This window comes from Nipponia nippon, unplaced genomic scaffold (assembly GCF_047370975.1).
Source record: "Nipponia nippon isolate SJK-2023a ecotype South Korea unplaced genomic scaffold, ASM4737097v1 scaffold_8, whole genome shotgun sequence".
In the NCBI taxonomy this organism is placed as follows: Eukaryota; Metazoa; Chordata; class Aves; order Pelecaniformes; family Threskiornithidae; genus Nipponia; species Nipponia nippon.
Window position 1 is genome coordinate 15,422,473 of NW_028262402.1, and position 24,706 is coordinate 15,447,178.

At 36.9% G+C, this 24,706-nt stretch overlaps 1 protein-coding gene across 7 annotated transcripts in view; it reads right to left on the reverse strand.

Moving 5' to 3' along the window:
• Positions 1-24,706, reverse strand: part of FER (FER tyrosine kinase) — a 202,338-nt gene that overhangs the window by 174,087 nt on the left and 3,545 nt on the right. For 4 of the 7 annotated variants that reach the window (XM_087741584.1, XM_087741581.1, XM_087741587.1 and 1 more), the window contains exons 2-5: positions 14,357-14,466; positions 8,761-9,019; positions 4,429-4,602; positions 932-1,031 (exon numbers count right to left, since the gene is read on the reverse strand). In XM_087741584.1, the coding sequence (XP_087597710.1) occupies positions 932-1,031; positions 4,429-4,602; positions 8,761-8,967 (481 nt within the window). In that variant the 5' untranslated portion in view covers positions 8,968-9,019; positions 14,357-14,466. Of the gene's footprint in view, positions 1-931; positions 1,032-4,428; positions 4,603-4,737; positions 4,778-5,205; positions 5,456-8,760; positions 9,020-14,356; positions 14,467-16,783; positions 16,889-24,706 lie in introns of those variants that run through there. The other 3 variants (XM_087741583.1, XM_087741586.1, XM_087741585.1) reach the window with 3 other exon arrangements.

Here is a 24,706-nt window from a genome sequence, read left to right on the forward strand (position 1 = left end):
TTTTTAAGTGAATATGAACATCAGTAAAAGTAAAAAAAAAGCCACAGCTAAACAGTGCTAAGTATAACTTCTCTTATCCCATGCTGTTTTGCCATTATATTCACGTATCAGCTACCACTCCAAATTTTAGACAAACTTGGAATCTTTCTCTCAGCACTGATAGCTACTACATTGCACCGAACAACAGAACCAAGGACAATAACTGTCATTTTAGGCAGTCACACAAAAACTTAAAGATGGGTCATGGAATTATATTTATATACTGCCATCCCATTAATTTTCTCTAAAGAAAGAAAGAAATCTTAGACAGGCACATAAGAATAATTATTGACAAGGTATTTCACTACATCACAGAAAAAAGGCTCTCCTTTATCTAATCATTAGCACAATTCAACAAGAATCAAAATCTATGCAGTTTGGACACATCATTCCACAAAAATCTTTACAATATCTCAGTGTGCAAATGAATTCTTTTCCTCTTTTGCTTAAGGTTGACAAAGGTCAGAACCATTATACTAACTGTCAAGAACTGATGCTGATGCCACTGTAGCAACCACAATAGGTCACAGGATGCAAGTAGGCTGCAGCTACAATGTAGATGAGATGGAGTTGTAACGCGCTTACCACTATTAACAGGTCCTTTGAGCAATTTTACATTTCAAATATATCCACTGGAGGAATAACAGAAGAACTTAAAAGGATTACCATTTATATTAAAAGAAGCGCTATCCTTTATTTTATGACTTTTAAAAAGAGTACCACGAAGTACACATGATGACAATTATCCTGTCTTACTTAAGATACTAAATGAGCTTCTATATTGTAATTGAGTTGCTCAAAATAAAAACATTACTCTGTTTCACCGTAACAGCTTTAGCAGGTTTGAAAAAGGCATTAATAAACAGATGAAATTAACACAAGTCAGTCATACCTTTAGCCACAGCTTCTTTATACTTTTCTTTGGCAGAATTAACTTCTTTTATTAGTTGTCTATAGCTAGATTTTAGTTTCTCTAGTTCTGTCTTTGTGACCTTTAAGAAAACAGAAATACAAAAAGTATTAAAAATACTTATCCTCAATATATAAAAAACCTCATAGCATTAGTGAAAGAGAATTGAAAGGATTTATTTTCCAAAATAAGGATGTTACCACTTTCCATTGGCTTGAGATACTCTTAATAGGATATTACACGGTGAACAAAATCAAAATCAATAAATGCGTGGAATGAAATAAGAGGCCTGAAACAGAGATCCCCATCCACATCAGTGTAATGAAAAATATGTTTAGGAAATAGAGCTTATCATAAACACTATTCTATTTCAATGACATGGAAAAAAAAGCACCAAAAAGATGCTTAATAAATCATACTAGATGAAAAAGTTCTATGCATAGGAAAGAAATCCTTTAGCATGTTAAAAAAAAAAAAAAGCAAAATGGAAGAATTTTTAGATACTACAGTTCATAGAAATGGCTTAGAAACAGCCACTGTGCATGAACCAATCTATCTGTTGTAAGACTTAAATCCCTAAAAAGGAAAAGAAATCAAACCAAAGGAAAAAAAAAAAAACCACAAATGACAGTAGAACACAGCACAGAACAATCTTTTTGTAGTGGAAGCAGCTCCACTGAACGTCACATTTTCGGTCAAAAAATTAAAATAAAGTTGTCTCTTCTATCGCCAACTTTCAATCACTGTGTGACAAAATTAGTGCACTGTTCAGAAATAATCACAAATCATGAACTTGCAAACAAAAGCTAATAACAAACCAGCCACTATAATACCAAAAAGGTGGCGTATATATTAAAGAAAAGTAAAAACTCTGACAAAAAAAAAAAATACACTCATAATGGGAAATTGTGGAAGAGAAACGTAATTTAATGAAGTGCTCCCCTCACTGAATGTACAGAAAATGAAGTCTGCTCTACAGAAAAACTATTCCTCTTGCAGCTGGCATGAAGAAGGCTGGAGTTCACAATTCTCCCTTTTCTCATGAGGCAAGGCCCAAATACCACTAGTTTCACTCTCAAGAACAACATCTGGAAACTTAATGGAATTCCTGAAAGAGCCAACAAGGTGCTATCTATGCTTTCTATTTCTGGGCCAACTGTGAAAAGATTTCATTTAAAGGCAGGAACATTTCTCCACATCAATCCCATATTCTCATCTCATATTTCTACATACTGTAAATTATACTCACAACTGTTCTTATTATAGACTAATAGAGTTGACAGAGGAAAAAATAACTTCATGACAAACTTGTATTATGAAGACATCATGAAAAATGGAGAAAAAGATGAAATTAGGAAGTAGTGAACACAATTAAGACATAAATAAAAAGGAACTGCTTCTCTTAGAGAAAACTGAAAAATAAAAGGTAGGCCACTAGTAGTAAGAAACCTTTGTAATAATTGCAAAATATATTTTACTGATTCTTAGACTGTGTTCTTCCAACAGACAAAAACAAAACCAAGGGCACCTCTGTCCCCAAATAATACTTCAGGAACTAAGATGGTCAAGGATTATCTTAAACCCCGTTTTTATATCAAAAAGTGTTGCCCACCTAACTAGCACAGTACTCTACTTTATTCCTCAAATTTCATGAAGAAAGAAAAAATACCCAATATCTAACTGGGAATTGGAATAAAACTACAAGATATGAGTTTTACTACATTTGTGTAAAAGACACAGTATTTCACTGTCCTTAAGAATTTTGTCAAAAAGATTGTAGAGGTGTCTAGAATAAGAAAGGATGATACAAATGCATTTCACCTAAAGGAAAACACATTTTTTTGCCAACGTATCCTAAAGATATGAACTGCAGAGACACCGCTCTTCACAAGGTTTGGATAATGTCCTGGGAAGTAAGTATTTTGTTTCTGTGTGTAACAAAAGCAGAAGTAATACCACAGAACATGAGAAGTAGTTTGAATTTCTGGGAACCATTCTGTAAGTGTTCCAGTGACACGAAACCTCTGAACAAACAATGTCAGCTAACAATGAAAGAACATATCATATCTAATCAGAATGCTATTCAAATGTTTCTTAGGAAAATCAGGAAAGAGGGGGAAAAAAAAAAAAACAAACCCAACAGTGCAAGCTTATTCATCAGGATACAAAATATTTGCATGGCCATGCAGTCCATAATTAATTAAAATCAATATCATTTGTAATTAATCATTTGGGAAGTGCTCAATATGCACTATATTTTTTTGAAAAAGCCTTATTTGAAAAGACAGTTTTATTAGAGATTTTATTAGAGTTAACTTATTAACAGAAAAAAATGTGTTTCGCACAGTCTCTTTTAAAAGTATACCTGAACTTCCAGGAGTCTTGTTTCATCTAGCCTCTCTTTCTTACATTTCTTTCTTTCTTTTTCCATTTCTCCAATTCACTATATATTTAACCTCTATTATTTCTAACGTATGCTACCAGTTTTTCCTCTTCTTCCATCCCGACTATTTTCAGATGCACCAATCCATAAGTGGCTGTGAGTGATTATCTGGCTTGGAAATTTTATCAGGTAAGACAGCCTACGGACCATGCATCAAAAAGTATGTACTCACCGTAGTTAATACCTGGGGAAGATGGCAATATCCTAGCATATTATGGAAGCAGTCCTATTAGAGCCAACATACTTAATATATACTTAATACTAGTTTAAAGTTCTTCTCATAACCAGCCCAATAATCTTTTACTCATCAGTCCATGACATTTCTACTATACTATTCAGATGTTACATTTTAATTACATTACTCCAAATCTCAAATGCTCTGCTGGAAGAAAGAATAAACTGTTTTTCCTTCTCTCAGTAGACCTTTCAGACTATCAGTCTGATTTCTGACATTTGCAGTTAAACTTCCCCCAGAGCACCTGAATGAAACTGATTTCTGTCAGCTTTACTGGCTAGATACAGTGCTTTCAGCATAAGCAGGACAACCGACATGTAATAGAAAAGGCCCTGAAGAGCTCCATCTGCAGCCTTAATGTTTAGTTTACACTTGATTTATATTTTAGAATAGGGACTAGAATCCTGTCCCCACCCAAAACAGTCTGGACTGTCAGGAGCGTTCATTAACAAAAGTTTTCAGTGCCCTGGTCCCCGGGATGTCTACAGCAGAATGAGAACAGGAATAGAGAAGTGTCACAGAGAATCATCCTCTACTGGAACAAGAGCATTTCCAGTGCTATCTCTCCACAGAAATTCATATAAAAGAAAGTTTTCCATCTCTTCCTTGTCAGCTAGCAGGGGAGAGAAAATGTGGGGGAAATAACTCAAATGTAAACTAGGCATTCTACATACCACAAATCATTGCTTTTGCCATAGCACAAACAAAAACAGAGGACCTAAAAAAAATCCATTCCCAATATATTACTTTTTAAACATACAAAACTATAATAAATTTATAAAGCACAGTTGAATAAAATACCTTGTACATCTCTGCTTCAATTTGTTGATGAACACCTACGTAACTCTTCTTAACTTGCTGCTTATCTTTGATCATCATTGTAAGCCTATGCAAAGGCCCAGAATTAAGATCCTCTGCATGTGTCTTCATTATTTTGCTCAGCTGTTCTGTTTGCTGTACCACAAGCAACCAAGACTATAAAAAAAAAAGTCAAAACAGAAAAGCACTTACTTATTCTGGCTTACAAATAACCAAATGATTAACATCAACTGTGGGAAAAGATACATCACTCTTTAAAACAATTCAGTAAAAAAAGAATTTTGAACTTACCCAAATGCACTTGAGATCTTCTAAAATAAAGTTCTTCCTGCTACAGCAAAATCATGCGTCAAACTTACTCATAAAATCATAAAAAAGCACCAGAGACAAAAACATAATATTGTGTGGTCACCCTTCAGCACTGTCCTAGTACTTCTGAACACGGATGAAAGCTTTACAGACTTTTTTTGGAATGCATTCCCGACACCCCTGACAGGCATATTCCTGTGTCCTTTGTTCTCCTGTCTCCCAGTCACAGTTACTCTGCTCCAGCTGACTTCTCTGCCCTTGCCTAAATACCTCGCAGTAATATGCATTTGAGTGGTTACTGTTTAAGAGTATAACATTCGTCAGCTGCTTCACATACCTGACAGCATCAGAGTCAGGCCACCAGTATCAAAGCATAAGGTGCTAACAGGTTAAGAGACACACGCAGTTACTCATCTGTCATAGCAACCCAACACATTTCTGTACACTTACTTTAATAACTTCCTTGGCCATTTTGTCAGTCAGTTTTCAGGACAGCTTAATGTGCTGTGGTGGCTTTGCATTTTGATTAAAAACTCTAAGGTGAACAGAGAGACTTCCAACGCATCAGAGACACAAACACGAAATTAAAGTTCAGTTCAAATAAAAGCATTTGTTACCCTAAAGATCCCTGTCACACTTTGTTTATGGGAACAGTATTGGATTCCTTAGAGATAACTCCTTGACACTGAATGCTGTGCTATAGCTAAAATATCAGTATGGCTACATGCCATACAATCAGGTTTTGAAGGCAGCTAGTATGCTACTTTTACTAGGATTTATCTTACACTTACTAAAGACAGAAATCCACCTTAGATCATCAAAACTTAGAAAATTAATTTGTTTCGTAGCTTTGGGGTTTCCTTACATCTTATATATAAACATATATACATAACATTTCCATCTCTACATGACAATGCTGCAACGCAAACTGGATTCTAGAGAAGGAAACAAAAGAAATCTAACTCCTGTACATATTAAACGAGCTTTAACATTTCCTTTAGCTCATAAACAGCCCACAGACTGGCACAGAGCTATCTCAGGCTGCTTAAAGTGTGGTGTTGTAAAAAGGTCACGGCCTAAAGCTTCCCAGCTATGGCTGAAAACTGCTTCACCTCTCTATTACAGAACACTTTCCAAATGGCATCAGAAGCCATACTACAAAGCTGCATAGGATAAAAACATCATTAAACATCTGTCTGACAGGAGTGGGTCTTGTGGTTATAGAAGAGTTCAAAAGAGCTCTCTCAGAAGTGAAAATGTAGTCAGAGTTCTCCATTGTCTTTAAGGCTAATTTATTACTGATGAGACAAGTACTGTTTCAATCAACCCTGAAGATGACAGCAAAAGCATTTTTCTACAGGACAAGTACTCTAAAAAAATAGTTAGCTTACAATTCACCAAATGAACCTGAATAAGTCAGAAACATAGCGAAAACTTCCCTTTCCATTTAAAAAAAAAATCATTTGCACATTTTCCTGTTCTTTACATAACATGGGTGTTTTCCATATTGAGAAAACATCAGTTAAACAGGATTTCTGTGTTTTGTATGATTATATTTTATTATTTTAAAATAGGAAAAGCTGAAGTGAAAAGCTGTACTTGAGGAAAGGCTTCAAAAATTGAGATTTATATGGACAGAAAAGCAGCTGGGTGGGGACAGCAGAAAAGGCAAAACATTTCCTTTCACAGAAAATAACCACGATCCAGCAAAAGCAATAAAATATAATACTGTTTGGTTTAACAGTATTTTTTAGACATATACACACACAAAAGAGCTGTTGGGAAGCACTTAAAAATACTGCTTTTCTAGCATTAGTGGTTGCTGCCACTATGCTTTCCAGCAGGTTTGCTGCCTCTGCGTGAAAAAAACATAGGTCAGATTTTCCCAAACACAATTTCTCTCCAAGTGTTCACTCTTGCACTTAAAAAAAAAAAAAACAAACCATAAAAGATTAGACAGCTTGGTATTTGGTTCTGATGCCACGTAATGCCAAAAATTTAATATACAGGTATTTTAAATCTTAGGAGATGTAAGACACTAGATTTATGTCCCATAACACTTGGGTCATACTTTGATTCTGTAAAATGTGAGGAAGAGAGAAAAAGTATCATGAAATAGTAAAGTAGATTAGAATGAGGTGAGTAAAGTAATCAATAATTCAGACATTTTAACTGCCAAAACCAGTAAGACAATGTGTCACTACACAACTTTAAAATCCAAGGTGACAGTGAAATTCCAAGGCAAGTCCATGCTGTCAGTAGCATATGAACATTTTTGCTGTTATATAAAGATGTTGACATCAGGGATGGGGCTTGAGAGAAAAATGGTACCTCCTTAAGAGGGAAAGAAAAAAGGAACAAAAATAATCCTGAGAGAACAACTTGAGTGCCTGTGTCCAAAGCAAGATTTCAAAATGTGACGCATGTGCCTGTCTTCAACCCAAAAAGAGCATGGCTTAAGTCAGATCTTCAGCTTTTTAAAATTTGTTTGCTCACAGTAAGTGCCCATGTCACTGACATGAACCATCCTAGACAGAGCTAGCTACGTGAAGTTGAACATGGGTTGCTATACCTTATAATGCTAAATGTTCTGATGCCAATGCTCCTTTACTGTTCTAGCCCTAATCCACTCTGTTTCATTGTCTAAAAGAATTGCAAGACAGTTTAGCTAGCACATAAAAGCAATTCTAATGGGGCGGCAATAGAACGAATTATTAGTCATATCACCAATAATTCCATACAAAACTTGGGGATTCAACAGTAGAAAGCCGGAAGAAAATACCTGACTTCTGCCAATGTTAGGCTTATGACAACACTTTAATGTTTATTTACTAAAATCATCACAACTTAAATAGCAAAATCTATAACAAACTGTGTATAAGAAACATTATTGAGTGAAAAGCATTTCAAATACACTACTAAAACACACAGGTGAAAAAAAAAAGGTAGAATGACAATTTACAAGACAAGATTACTGTGAGGGAGGGAAGCAACAACAGAATTTGTTATAGATAAACACTGTGCAGTGCTACTTTTGGGGCAGCTGAAGCAGGCAAGCTATAGCAGTGGATCTTTCACGTCACACACACCGCCACTTTCATCCAGTACACATCTAGTCTGCTGCACAAGAAGCAGTCACATTCCTAATGCTATGCCATAGCTAGTATTCAAGCAGCCACCCCATAAGTCCACTATGTAAAAACTGCTTTGTCTAAAATTTAACTTGACCCAAAAAGGGTGTTTTCCTGCTGATCAGGATTCATGCCAGACTGAAGGGACTGTGTAACCACTGCTACAGCAGAAGGGCCAAGAACTGAATAAGCTATTAAAACAAAGTAGTTCTCTCTAGTCTGGAAGGAATCCAAGTCAGGAGTGAAGCTTACAAACAGGCGAAATAGGGAAGTTTGCTTCATTGTTACCTTTACTGGACTTGCTCTAAATCTGAAAACTAGTAATTTGGGAGAAGGACAGCCTTACCTTTATAAAAAGTCAACACAGTTATTTTAAATTAGATACAAAAGAACTTCACAATTATAAGAAACATCCTTAATTAATGTTTTGTTTTTACAACACATACTGCAGTGTGAATAACAGCTGGAATGCTAGGCTTTGCCTTGGTTTCCTGGCATTTTTCTATTTCTGTCACAAATTCTATATAGCATAAACAATAGTTCCTATTCAACTGTCTTAAAAGAAAAGCTTACTATAGCATACTCTATTTTCAAAACACTTAACAAAGTAGCAGGCTCAACCCAGGAACCTAAAATACTGAATTTCAGAATTCAGGATTAATTCTACTTCAGTTATTATTTTCAAAGCAAGACTGGAGCTCAACTTCTGCATATTCCACCGAGGAACTAAAAGAAGCCCATTTTAAATACTTTGGCAACATTAACTCTCAAGAAGCTGAATGAACAGGAATCCAACTCAAACTAAAACAAACAAAAGTAAATCCAGCACTGTTATTTCCAAGGATATTCCAAATTCAAAATAATTCAGTCTTACCTTGGACACATTGCTGATATAATCCAATTGACAAGTGCTCTCTTTATCTACTTGATTACAAAGATTCTGTAAAGTGGAGGCATACTCCTTATCACTTTTTACTCGCATTACCATAAATTTCTTCACTGTTTCCAGCAGTCGTAGTTCCCAGTCTTGCAGTTTTAATAAAGCATCATGAGAATACTTCAGGTCACCTCCAAACCCCATTTTTTAAGGCACTATATACCTCACAGGGGAAAATACAGGCTCTTCACCACATCTGAAAACAGAACAAGATTCATGAGACACATATGGAAAGAAAAACTTGTAGTGTGACAAAGAGCAACTACTAATGTCTAAACCCTGAAATAACTAACCTTAAGATTAACCATATACATATACCTCCTCAAAATAAACTGAAAGGAGGGTCAGAGCACTGTTTTGAACACCCATCTATGACTGGAAGAGATCTTAGGCCCAGAACTGTCCTCCAGTTTCCATCTGCAAAATGTACCTCCCTAACTTAAAGTGGAGTTATAAGGGAACACATAAAAGCATCTAAGACAGATACTAAAGACCAATCCTCATATTAAATCAGATAAGTATAGCTGACAGTATCTCCAGACAAGAACTGCCAACTACACTGTTCCACTCCTGGTGACCTGAAACATTTGTTTCTGGTGTTTACTGTTCTAAGAGCACAGAAAAATCCAAATAAAACATCAGCTGTCAGGCACTGCATCTGTGGGAAATGGGTAACTAGTTAGAAGTTAGTTTGCTCCTAAACACAGTGTTAGCAGGCCATTAAACTTGCAGATTCAGCCTCCCAAAGCAGAAAATTTCCCAAACCAGGTTGCCCAGGCAACTGTCCATTGCTCCCCTGGGACATACATTAGGGCAGAGCTCTTAACTTCACATGATTTTCCCCAAAGGCAGTCCAGTCTTACTGTACCAAATGGACATCATTTGATAAACAGATAAGAAACGCTGTCTTATGAAATCCTATAACACAACTGCAGGTCAAAGACACCTGGTTGAGCCAGCTCTAAAACACCTGCAGCTGATACTGATAAACATGCAGCCACATCATAGAAGATGTGAACCCGCACATATGAGTAATTTCCACAGACTTGCATAGGTTTTGTCATGCGGGCTGAACCCTCTTTTCTGTGTATACACCTAAAACCGGTTCCTATATTAATCAGCTTCAAACTAGGTTAGATAAACTGACATGAACTGCAATTATAGCTCTGGACTGCAGTGCAGACACAGACTGTGTACTGCTTATTCACTAATTCTTGCGCTCGAGCCAAGTCTTAGCTCTTTTGAACACAGAAGTACCAATTTCTTCATAGGCTTTAAATTACCACTTAAATTAGCAGAGTGTTTTACAAACATTAACAGATTTATCTTCCTGACAGCTCATGGGGCGAAGCAGGACTAATAATCTTATTTTACACCAAGAATTGAGATACATAAACTAATGTCAACATTGTACCAGCTAATACTGGTATGTACAAGGCTTAAAGACAGACTTTTCAGAGTGCTCAGCATTTTTAGCATATTAAGTATGCAGAAAAAAAAAAGATGTTATTGGCTTCAGTTACCACACAGAATTTCAGAAGATTTTGCACATCAGAACCTAGAGCGATGTCCAGGGTAGCCTGACTCCTAGGACCGTTCCCATCTTCCTGCAGTTCCCTGCCTCCATTAGCTCCTCCAGTAAATTATGGAATTAAGCCTCATCCACTATGTGTTTATTCTCAGAACACAAACCACGCTATGTAATGAAAGAAACAAAGATCCTATGAAGAAAATAAGAATAGTGCCGTGCTACTATGCATCTACACAACAGAGACAAGTCAAGGTTGTATGAGTTAACATACAACAGTGTATGTTAGCATGTACAAAGGTATGAGTAACCTTAAATCTATCACAAGCTTTCATATGCTCTTTCATGTGAAGCTGTGTATTTTAGTCAGAATTCTTGCTGATGGCTAGGAGCTCAGTCATAAAAAGCAACAGTAAATAATTCACGCTGGCTGTATTTATAAAGAATGGACTATGTCATTATTAGTTGTATTAATGATAACATTCTCACAGTTAAAATTTAAGAACAGTTTTGCAAAACCACTAATATTTTAGTAAGATGAGAGAAAGAAAAAAAATCTTAAAGCACCTACTTATTAACATGACTGGAGATGCACTTGTGATTTTTCAACACCCTTTAGACCTATACTCACTTTTGTGACCAAGCTCATTTTTCTCCTAGCACATTTTAGCACATTACCTAAATATCCTAGCACATTAGCTAGGAGAAAAGACAGTATCTTATTTTCTTACATTACAGATTCAGAAGAGATGGTAATTGAATCTCAGGATGAAGTCTAGCCTTGTACTATGAGTAAAGCGGTGGCTTGCTTGCCTTTACTCTAACCTCTGTCTTTTACTGAGAGTCAGGAAGGCAAGGGAGGGAGGAAATATTCTCAGCATATGATCTTTCATTCTCCTTCTACTGCCTCACTGTGGAGCCATAAGATTACAAAAATCAATAGAACAGAAGATCCAACAACATCTCACTCCAGCCTGCTAAGCCTCCCCTCACTAAGTAGTAATTAGATTTTTTCCGATTACACTATTAGATGCCTGGGTACACAGACAAAAATTGTACACACACTGGACTCTGCTTTAAATTGTGCCATTCACCATGACAGAAGCGGGACAGCAAAAATTCGTTTTGCAAAAGTCATCAAATTCTGATTGAGTAAGACTAATAAGCATAAAGTCTCAGAGCTGATGATTCCCAACTGGGTAAGCCAGCCTCCATATGCCTTACTTATAAATTAAGAAAATGTTCAATCAAGACATTCAGCAAAACTCAAATGCTCCAGTATTTTGGAGGCAAAGAAGCAGTGAACAAGTATCCAAGACCTAAGCCACTTAACTGTCAATAAGCTAAAAAAACAACACTTCTAATTAAAATCACTTTTAATTTTTTAACACTTTTAACACTTTTTAACACTTTCAAACAACTGAAAACAGTACAGATCACACAGTCACTTACTTGAAGTCAAAACTGTAAGAATTACCAAACACACGAATAGACGTGTTCTATGCAATCTGTATTTCAAATACTCTTAAAAAGCACAGCGCATTTCAAAAGGACAGTGTTCAAAGAGACAATATCTGGCACCAACACAGACAGGTTTTTTTTCCAAGTTTGCTATCTCCCTGCTTAGTGTGTACAGATGAGTTGACAGCTGCCCTACAGGGTGAGACCAATAGAATAGTTAGTTGCAAGGGACGTACAACGATCACCTGGGCATAATGATCCATTTAGGTCAGCACTGTCTGTAATCACAGCACCCAGAAGATGCTGTTTAAGGAGAGCAAACAAGTTGGGCTGTTATTTGTGCCATGATCCTCCTTGTGCTTCCCCACATTCACAGCTACTGGATCACAGAAAAAATACTAATAGTCCCATTTTTTGGCTTTACCATACAACATTACAATGTTCACAGTGAACATGTAGGACAAAGACAGATTCCCGCCTGGATTTTGCAGCCACAGACTACTGGCAAAATGGAGTAGTGCAACAAAATCTGAACTCAGAAAAGATTTACTGTGGAACTAGTAGGAGATATGGGGAGTTTGAGACACAAACTTTCTACTCCAACGTTGAAAAGATGAAAATATAGTGTGAAAGATATTCTGGGGAAAAAAAAAATCTCAAAAAAACACGGGAGACTATTTTATCTTAAAGGAAAGAAAACAGAGATGGCATCACATTTTAAAGCAGCTAGATGAAGAACTGATGACAATGAACACATGATATGCTAAATTAATACAGAAAAAAAACCTTCAGGAATTGCTTACTCTCACTGTGAAGAGATCTTTCCTACTTCTGGCAGATACCCATGAGGTTCACCTCTTTTTCACACATGAACAATGCCTGCATAATTTGACATGCTAGTGAAGTCTCAAACTGAATTATAGGATGTTTTGTAAAAGTAATAAAATCCCAGTGGCATCAAATAGGACAAATGAGTTTCAGCTAGTTTATTTTTTTATTTTGAAATGTGTGTGTGAGAGACAGAGAGACAGATGTTACTATAAAAATTACCGGATATTCAAATTAGCCAATCAATATTTGGTAAGCCTTAACAGTTAAAATATGTCTCAGAGCCAATTCCAAGAAAGTAAGACTTACTTTCTTTTTAAGTCATTCTCAAAATAACAAACTAATCACTGACAGGAAGTAAACGCTCAATGTACATCCAATAATGTACTGTGAATGACCGACCAGACCTTGAACAGTTCTAAATTTAAGCATAGTTACTGAAGATAGTTCATGACTTCTCTCAACAACCACCACCACAGCGGTGCAGTCAGATTCCAAATGAAGCAATGTTAAATTTTGTCAGCATGACAGTGAGAAACTTCAATGACAGTCACATAATCCTTCAATCCTGTAACACTCCCCTCAGGAAATAAAGCCAATATTCCAGCACTAGTAGTCTTCCTGGATTCCAGCAACAACTCTGAAGAAAGTAGTTTTCATCGCCAATCTACGTTTAATTTAAAGATTGCAATCTGTCCCTGACACAAGTGGCCATACCACATCACATCAAAGGTCCTGTGTGTATGACAATGACTAAAATCAAATGAGCAGGAAAGAACAGAGCACGTATATAGCAATACTTTCGCAGGATGCTCTCCTACCCTTACAACAACTGGTGCCTTCTGTTATATATTGCCATGAAATATATCCAAGACTGTGATTGCTAATCTTAAAATAATGATGGGATCCACACACATCAGTTGGAACTTGTGGTTTCATAATATCAGTGACAAGGTAGGCAACTGCTAAACCATAAACTAGAAGCACATGTGGCCCGCAGTTACATTCAGAACAGGAAAGCACGGCACACATCTGGCCTCTCCAGAAGGAGGAATATGGAATAGCCACAGTATACAGAGAACATCACACTTACTCTTGATCTGCTCCTAAATCTGCATGGGCTCCAAATCACTTAATATGGCTTATATTTTGCAGACCCTTTTCTAGAAACACTAAGAATACTGCAAAATCAGAAAATGAAGAGCACTTGGATTCAGGAGACGAATCCTCAAATTCAAGGCTTCTGTACTGATTTAAAAGCAATTTTATAACAGGTGATGAATTTGTTAGACAGTTCATCTCAATTTCTGAATGTGAGGCTTATAGTAGTTACATTCCATTAAAACAATGAAATAAACCATTCTTACCCCTCCATCCACACCTTAGACTGTTAAACAGTTGACATTTCTGTTAGTGTAGGATCTACTCCTGGAATGGGCAAGACCATGAAACATAAAACACATGCCTTACCTAGCATTTGTTTACACTAACCACATATTCAGAATATTATCTATATACACATTTGATGCAAAATGTAGGGCACATGAAGTAGCTGAACTAATGCTTCCGTAGAGCTACTGCCATCAATAAACATCCAAAGTGGTAATCTAAAGCTAGCCTGATTGTTTCAAAACTGCTCTGAAATATTAGTTCACTCAAGGCAAAATAGGCAGCTTATTTTCAGGAAGGCTTTTCTACAAAACATAGCTCACATACCTTAAAAATTTTTCCTCGAGAAATGATCCTTAGTACACTAATCTTTATGTCAGCAGCTACTTCTTCTGCTTTTCACTTTCTGAAATATATTTTTTATTTTCTGGGGACTCCTGTGAAAGAAAAACAGATTAAACTTTTTTTATTATTATTTCAGCATTTTAAAATACATTGCAAAACTTAAACTTAGGTAAGATACTTTGCATTTTCAGATTATTACCAGAAGACAGGGGTTTTTTTAAAAAGAGACAGAGTTGAAGAAAACCAAGAGCAGACTTCTCAGATGGCTGCAAGTAGTAATATGCTATCACTTCATACACACAGTTTTGAGGGAAGAAATAATTTTGTCTCTACACATGTAACCAAAGATTATTTTTTTTTAAGTTATTGGCATTTCTTATGACTCAGTGTATTGTAGCCAGAAAATTAATTTAATTTATTTCTGAACTTTGCCCTTGACAAAACAGAAAGGAAGCCCACTAATAATGAAAATGAAAGCATTGAAGACCAAAATTCTTTACATGAAAGACAAACTTGTCAGCGGTATTGTCACTAGACTGTAAGACAACAACTGGCAACATGAGAAAAGGACCAATCAAGACACAGAAATTTCTTATATGGCTCTAATTACTCCAATATCTAGAATAGTAAGAGGTCAGAAGGTTAAGACGACTGCAGCACTAAAATTCCAAGCTGTAACTCTGGACTGCAATGTAGGTGAAGCAAACTGCAAGAGAAGGCTGGATCTTTGAGGTTTTATATTTAAAAAAAAGTGTATAAAATACAAAAAACAGTAAGAAACAGGCTTTGCATATAGCTTACAAGTGCACGGTATACTGTGTAAGCTACATCTGGACCAATGTTAAGTGTTCACTCACAATCTCATACCAGAATGTTTCATCTAAAGTTAGATCTTTAGATGAGACATTCACTGCTGGTTTAGCAATGCCCTTGTAAGAAAAGACACATTAAGCAAAACTGAAAGACAGACACAGTGTGTAATGGTAAAGAAACGAGAACTATTTTGCAGATCTCCATTATTTAAAACAAAGCCCTAATCATGGACACATTTATAAAATCTTACGAAGGGATAGTTTTAGTTCATATTCAAGCAGACATTATTTAGTATTCCTTTCTGGTTACTTAGTGACATTCTAGAAAAAAAAGTGCTGCCTAATATAAATACAAAATTTCCATTCTCCATGACCAAAAACAGAAAAGACTGTAAGTGATGCTTACATTCAGTCACTGCAAAGAAGCAGCAGCTATGCAAGCAGATACAAAAGGAGAAAAAAATGCAGCAGGCTAGAAGCATTACAAAATTCACCACATTTTTAATAACAGAGACAAAAATACTTGTTGCGAAGTTGCAAAGCCCAAGAGAAAGTCTTCACCGGCAAAAAATTACAAGCAAGAGAAAAACATTATAGTATATTTGGCTTCAGTCCTCCCCTCACAAATACAAACCAGTTGGAAACACCAGAATATCACTGGATAGGAACACTACTTTTAACCCCTTTCCTGGTTCAAATGGGACTCATGAAAGTAAAACACATGCTACCACCAGCACCTGAGCACATTCAGATTTCAAGCAGATGTTAAAGCACTGCACGTGGTAAAACGAACCCCTTCTGAAAATTCCATTTATTAAATGAAACAACAGATTGGAACAACTTAAACACAGACAAGCTCTATCTTCTGTTCTCTGCAAACAGACAAAAAGCACACCTTTTTTTCTTAAAGAACTACTCTATCACATACATTAGAATGTAGAATTTTGTTTTTCAATATAAAAATAAAATGCAAACCCAACTTTTCTTCAGAAGTCCAATTACTACTGACTTTTTATCAATGTGCATATTTTCATCTGCATAAAGGTCATTAGTAGAATTTAAAACTGGTAATACAAGTCCAATACTGGTCTAATTGATAGGTGTATACTAGCTAGTACACAGAAGTATAATAAAAACTTGCCAGTGAACTACACAGCCATCTGTAAGAGAGAATAAAATGTTACAAAATTCCTGTTGCTGTTTCTGAGCTCAGACATAGTAGAATCTGATACTTACAGATAGCTTGCTACCTCAATACAATAAACCACTAGATAATGAAGATATAAAAGAAAGAATTAAAAGAAGATAGAGCAGAAAACCTAGATGATCTGTTGTTTTCTGAAATTACTGCTGAGACAGTCAAAGCCAATCCCATACCAGATCCTTTTTAGACTGGCGATACATGAGGCATTTTCTCAAAATGAAGCACCAGAGGAGCATTTTAAGGTATCAAATTAATAGTAAGAATTCACCAGAGCCAGATACTATTCAGCTGAAGTGTTAAAGCATCAAATATGAAATTGCCAAACTATTAATTCTGCAAAAATTTAGGCTTAAGGTGACCTAAGTAAAGAGGAGTGGAGAGTGGAAAACATACCTATTTTTTTCAGAGCTTAACAAGGCAATCACGAGAAGTACAACAAAGACAGTCTGACTTCCATACCGGGCAAGGTGGCTAAAACCATACTGAAGAATTTGGAGACTGGAATAATAGAGAGAAAAAAAACAACACAGCTTTTGTAGAGGAAAGTCATGCTTCGCAACTTGAAGAGTTCTTTGACGGAATCAAGGATCCTGTGTATAAAGGTGTTGGAAGTGGTAGTGAACAAAAGACTTCTAAAAAGTTTCTGCTGATGTCTCTCACAGGAAGCTGTTACAGAAGTTAAAGACCTTGCAGGGGAAGATTCAAGAGGCAAAGATTCACAGGGCAGAGAGTCAGAAGGCTCACCAGAACCTGTGCCAGGACTTGGGCTGCTGTTCAGAAGTCACCTGCATATCTGTCATTTCACGTATCATCTGTGCTTAAGTTTGCAAATTATGCAAAATTATTATGAGCAATCAAAACTGACGTCATTAAAAATTCACAGAAGAACCCCACAATACTGAGCAACAAGCATATAAAACAGCAGATGAAGTCACACGTCAGTAAATGCAGTGTAACACACTGGGAGAGAGAACTCTATGTTATTTAATGCCACGACCAGAACAAGGTCTGGTAGTCTCTGAACATACATCTTCAAAAACATTTGTTCAGTGCTTTTGAAGTGGTCAGGTTAGGAACCATCTAGAATATCAGACTTTTTTTTTAATGAAGGGAAGAGAGAACATAACATATTCGTACACTGCTGATACATTCATGGCGTTCCTATACCTTCAAAGTATTCTATCTCATGAAGAACATAAAGCACCAAAAAAATATAGGTAATATCGATCAGAGTATGGAGCATCTTCTGCACAAAGAAGTAAAGAGAATTTTTTAGCTCACAAAACAGATAAGTATGACGGGGTGTCAGATCAAAGTACAAAAGAAAATAATCACGATAGCACAAAGTGGCATGGTATGTCAGATGCCTGAACTGCTTCCCAGAAGAACATGGGAACATCAAATGAAATTTTAAGAAGTTGCTCTTAAGCACTTCTTTGCCTAGTAAATAATTAATTGAGAGAATTCAATGCCTAGAGACATTTTTGAGACCAAGAAACAAACAGGTTCAAAAATTATTATAAAAATTCATGAAAAAAACAGATCTGTTGAACAGCAGGACAGGAACTATTATTCTACATTTGTGCCAACAGCCCCTTCTTATCTGACAGCAGCAAGTACTGAGCTAGACAGACTTCACTTGATCACGTACAAACATCCTCACACAGAGCACTCTCACTCTCTTACCCCTCCAGCTGTATGAAGACCAGTTTTCCCTAGCAGCTCTTGCAGCTGTGATCTTATTAAAAATACATGCAAATAAGAAGCAGTGAGCTCATCAAAGAATAAGATTTACACTTGTCAGTAGTACCAAAAAAAAAACCCAACAAACCCAACACCAGATAAAAGCCCAGAAAACAACCCTCAGACCCTCTGCCTACAATTACAAGACACACTTCCTTTTCTGGATATACAAAGTTTTCATTTACATGTTGGAATTCTTTTCACACATGTAGATGGTAGTAATAGACATGATGGAAGTAAGTCACTAACAATCACGTAGGTGTAAGTCTTACAGTCAAAAGACACCATCTAATTCTTTCCCCTTCCAACAAAGAACCACATATACTTATCTATAGCAGAAAGATTTTTGTCAAGACTTCGTCTTCTCAGGCTACCTGATTTAGTATTCTCCTGCCCTTATCACAAGGAAAAAGTTACTCAATGACCAAATCTCACCTTCGCCACCCCGCGACTGAGAAATAGAGAGAAGAGATTAGCCACTTCTTTGCAACCGGAATACCCTATTTTTTTACTAAGCAATTCTAATTCTTTCAATCTTTCATTTTAAATAATTTCCTAGACCACTGCTGTCCTCTGAACACCCTCCAATTGGTCCCCATTTCATTTAGAGTTCAGAACCTAAAACAGTGGGGTACTGTAGGCCCCAGCAACCTGAAAAGAGTAGAGAGACTACTTCAAATTACTTTTGAGCTCCTGCTCGAGTGCTTTAGCCTCTTCCCAACAGCATGATACTATGTCCTTCTTAGTTTGTGATCCAAAAATTCCAGGTCCTTTTCCACAGAACTGCCCCATACCCTGTTTCTTCCCCCATCACATACCCATGCAGTCCAGCCTACAGAGAGTATGTCGCTTTTGTGCTCACTGACACCCTGCTTTGTTCCAGATGATGTCTCCTATTTGTCAAGATTATTCTAAATAGTAATCTCATTCTCAACCACACCTGCATTTGCTCCCAGCTCCCCATGGCCGGAAAACTTCCTCAGCATGCCCTTTATTTTATCATCTCAGGCCTCCTGTAAAAAACATGCAACAGGAAGAGCTGCCATTTGGTAATAAACCATGTGGTAAGTGCTCTTTAGATGCAGTTACTCAACCGGTTTTGCTTCCATCCTGTAGAATTTTCTACCTCACAGTCACAGGTAAATAGCATGGCAGATGCTGGAGACTAAATCTCACCAGGCAGAAGAGTACAAGAAGGTGAAGGCAGCTACAGATTAGGAAGAGCAGAGCTAGGCTGGCTGCCACAAGTCACACTGCCACCATGCCTCAGGACTCAGTGACGTGCTCGTTAACTCTGAAAAAGGCAGTGCTGAGAACAAAATAACAGACACACATCCCCCTTGCTTTCAAAGGGTAAATGCACCTAGTTTCTTGTTACCTTTCACGTGCTTAGAAGTAAAGAAAGCTTTCCTGTCTGTGCTTTTCCAGGAATTAAACTTTCCTTAAATTAAGTTCCAGGCTGCAAGGAAAGTCAAAGCAAAGCACAGCCTCAATAGAGAGTACCTGACCAATGAATTTGCACTGAACTCTCAATTTTGCAGTGTTGCAACATTTATCTCCAGGCTAGATCTTAACAGAAAATGGATCAGCAGGATGAGGCTGGTAAAAATTATTCTCATGTGGCAGGCACTGTGCTCCGGTATCTCCAACTCTGTTACAAAGTCTACCAGCTAAAGGACAGGACTGTTCTAGAATTATAAAGAAACGTACAATGCTAAAATGACCAAAAGTTGGCAACAAACTGAAAAAAACTAAATACACACAACAGTGACTCAGGCTCATTTTAAAGTGTGTATTATATAGCATATTAAAGAAACTTCTGAACAAACAAGAGCAACAAAAGACAACTCAAGTATTGCATTTTCAAGAGATTTCTTGTCTTAGATGAATAGTGAATATGCAAACCGCTAGAAGAAGTGGCAGCAAGAGTCAACACTGAAATTAAAAAACAGCTGTATAAACTTGTTGACTAATGAGTTAGTCTATGCACAGTTAACTTATTTGCTTTCTTTCATTCAATTAGATGCTGACTTGTCCAGTTCAAAGGCAGGAAGCAGTCTTCCTTATTTGGGGAAAAACCCAAATCTCTGAAGGCAACGTTTCATATCTTGATATCCATCTGCCTTGAGATAAATACATGGCAAGTCAGAACAAACATACACACACAGAAAAAAAAAATCCAAGCACAAGCCCTCAATCCCGAGGCCACTTACTGAAGTACCTCTTCAGGCAAGACAGAGGAGGGAAGAATACTGACGCAGTACTGAGGGTCTCTCATCATCACAAAAGACCATGTAAAACTCCTCCTTGGAAAGATTTCAGGTCCCCAAACTCTCCTAGCTTCCACTACACTTTTCAACTTAGAAATCCAGAATACTGCTAGGACCTTCTTCCAGAAGCACTGTATTACCTCTTGAAATTTAAGGACAGCCATAGAAAAACAGAAATACACAGGATGCGAAATACTTTTAGAAGCCTAGAGGCAGTTTAATTTCTTCCTATGGCCAAACATCAGCCAGAATTTCTCGCTGCAGCCAAAACAATTAGATTAAAAATCTGCCATTAGTCAGTAATGTATGACAATACTGGTCTCCTCAGGAAAAACATAATCTAGTTCCAAGTATTTATCGCTCTTTGAAAACAAATTCAAAGAGCAATCAGGGTGTTGCTTCTTCTTTCCTCCTTCATTAAACTAATTGCATCCTTCTGGTTCATTAAACTCTCTACTTAGTTAACTCACTGTTCATTCAGTCTTCTTGAGGTCACTTATCTCCTTGGCACCATTGTATCACATTTAATGTAGTTCAATTACACAGTATTCTGTACAAAAAATCAGCCCACAAGGAACACAGGTCCATGAGGAAGAGAGTCCTGTCCCTTCCCAACAGCTGATATTCCAGACTGATATACTGCAGGAAATAGAACGTATCTTGCGGTTCAGTGGAAGGTGTTCCCTCAAGTCTTTGGTGTTCCTTAGCTGAATGACTTTTCCTTTGCACGGTCCTTATCCTAAAAGATACTCACTGTGATAAGTCTCTCTGTTAAATGGGATACAGTTACTCTCACTATAAAGGCAGTCACCAGAAAGACGCATGACTGAACTATGCATTTGCACCTTCTTAAACAGTTGATGTGCCTAACAAATTTTAATACATACATTTTACAAATATATACCAGGGCTAACTTTCCAGGATACATAAAGAAACCTACTCTATCTTTTTAGATCCAGTCAGTTTTGTTGGGGTATCATCAGCCTTGCCACTTATAAAGAACACTCCTTCTGAAGGGTATTATTCTCATTTAACATATAAATGGCTCAAGCTTTAATTAATGGATGTTATAACAAACAGTTAAAAGCTGTGGATGTTTAACCTCCCATGTCTCTGGAAAAATGGTACTGAAGTGCACATGAGCAAAAAAATATATGCTTGGACTCTTCACATGGAAACTGATTTGCACACGTAAGATTCAGCCTAACTGATCTTTACTGCAAGAGGTTTTTTTTTTTCTATCCCCAGCCTTTCATTCTGCATATCAAAAGTATTCTTTCCAGAAATGATACCAAGCAGCTAACTTTTCATTTATGAGGCCAATGTTCTTCAGGACATAGCACCATTCATGGATATTCGTCAGAAAAAAAAAAAAATAAGGATTATAATAATGTTTGTATTATAGGCAAGGGTTATTTAGGTCCCTTAGAATTCTTGCCTTACTGTACTCTGAGATAGTTGAAGGGAATTTGACTGACTGCATCTTTAAACCTGAAATCCCAACTTAATCTGAGAAAAACTCTGTAGAGGGACACAAGCCATGCTATTGTAATAGTCAAATGTTAACATCCATCTGCTTAATCACTGCTTTGGAAATGGCAGCACCCACCCGCTGAAAGCAGACTAACCACATCCACACTGCAAATCCCTACATCTCCACTAGGCTGCCCAAGTCTGGCTGCGGGGACCTTGGTGACGAAATACTAGAGCACAAAAGATCACGGTGTCACAGCCCATCAGAATGATATTTTAGCAGCATGATACACAGGGTATGCACCACATGCTTTGTGGAAACGTGAACCTTTAGGTTTGAGGACACAAGGCATAGAGCGATAGGATACCTCTGGAAGACTGTTCTGCATAGGACACAAATCTGCAGCAGTGTGTATCCATATTGTGGCTGGTTCAGAGCCTGGAGAAAACAACCCCATCAGCTGTGGGCAGGTTTCCTTTGAGAGGATACCAGCTGGCTCCAGAAAAGCAGAGTTAGAAAGCATGCAGCATGGAAAACTAAGAGGCCGTGGAGGAAGACAAGGATTGAATCAAACTGAGATTTTGACCTCAATAAGCATGTGTGTAATTACCTCCTCATATAAAAAAGAATCATTTAGATAAATTACATGATCTAGATGCCAATTAAATTTGTTAAAATAGTAGCCTCAGATATACTTAGCACATTCATTGATGAGAGATTTCCCACTCCAATTTCAACATTCGCCTAATCCAAAAAGCAGAAATGAGTATTAAAAGACCTTCCCCTATCTTTTTTACAGACTTCTAACTCTTTACAATTCTTTGCTTTTTCAGCTATGCACTTGAACTGCTAACTTTTTTTTGTATTTGGCGAATCAGGCATTTCCTTTTATCTGGTAAACTTCAGTTATCACATCTGCTGAACTGGTAAACAACCATATTACGGAAACTACGAAAAAGCTGTTTTCCTCAGGAGAAAACACACCATTCACAGCATCAACGTACAATAAATATACTCATACCAACAATAAACAAGTGTGTGTTTTTCTGATTCCATGCTTTATATCTCTTAATCAGTAAAAAGGTGCTCCAAAGTTGTATGATTTTCCCTAAAATTGGATTCAAAAGCAATTCTCACAACACTTTGTGGAAGGGTTAGCACAATTGTTTTAAAATACCATTATTTACAGCGTTCAAGCTGTCACATTTTTAAAACTTAGCACTTCACTTGACTGCACCCCTCATCTGGAATTCCTGAAACTTAGTTGGGATACAAATACTGTGGGGTACTGTTTTACATTCGTGAACATTTCAAAGCAGAAGCCACAACGAGGAAGTCTGATGCTATCTGAAAGAAACTCAGAACATTAAAGAAAGCTGTTGCATAATTCACAAAAGCTGTATTTTAACAGACACAGTGGCAGTACACTGCACTAAACAGATTTTAACAAACTTATACAATTTAATAGCAGATAGGACAAGTTTTAGGTATTCAAAGAGTAAGAAGGTTTATCCTAAGACCCTACTCTTATTTGTTTATAGGTTCAACAAGGGTGAATTTTGTGATTTACTAGCCCAGTGGCTAACAGCCTCCATCAGCTGAGCCATTATTAATATGTTATTTGTCTGAGCATTACAGCACTAAATATTCAATAAAAGTATTCCTGCTTTTATTAAATAACCATTAAATCTATGCCCTTTCGCACTCTGGTCACAGAGAAAAACAACTTACCACTGCCATTCTCAGTTCAAACAGCAAACACTATAAATGTGACGACAAACCATGTAACTTACAATATGCTGTCAACGTATGGAATAAGATTTTCCCATTTTTCTAAAGCAAAAAGTTAGGCATAAACAGAGCTGGAGAAAAGCAGCAAAGCTGACAAACCAAGTACTGAAATTAAGAGATTCACAAATTGAGGATGAAAACCTAAATGCCACCCTCTTTGGAATATGCATTATGTGATCATGTAATTACTTCCACAGTGCTTTTCTCCATCAATTCCTGACTCATTTATTACAGAGGATAGAGTGCTCTGGGGATGATTCAGCATTCTGTCAGTGGGGCTCATCTTCACGACTCTATCACGCTCATTGCTGTAATTGTATGTCTCCCAGTTTCTAAACAGGCAATTTCAGGGAACAAAGGGCTCGTGATTAATGCACTTTAACACTGTTCTGGATTCTATTTCTGCTCCTGGCAAAGAGTGCTTACATAATATGCAACAATTAACAAACTTTTCACAGGTTGCCCCTACTTAAAAGGTAATTGATTTTTCATTAGGTCTTAATTATGGTAATTTATTTTTATGTTTAAGCTTAATTTCTTAATGTCTCAGTTCCTTATGTTAAAACAAATCGCTTCCAAAACTGTAATATGAAAAAAAGGTTGTGAGACTCTAAGATCAAATGATGACAATTACAACAGAGCTTGCGAAAGGACAGTCTTCAGACCAAGATCTGAATACCATACAGAAAAATGCCTAATACAGGATAAACTATTAAGTAGTTATTCTTTAAGTATTTTCATTACTAGCACTTAGTAAGACAGGGTTCGAAATGGACTACAGTATTGTGCACACAATATTGTAAAGCATACCTAAAGGACAGATTAAAAGTACACATGCAATGTTTTTACTTTTCCCTTCACAGTTGAAAGTTTCATGTGATCATCTTAATAGAGAGCTACGTCACAGGAACATCTCACAGTACACAACTACTGCTGTTAGTCCACGTACACCCTATCAACAACATAAGGGCAAGATCTGGCCCAAGTATTAACTCTCCCCTCAGCAGAAAATAAGAGCAACCATATCAGAAAACCTAA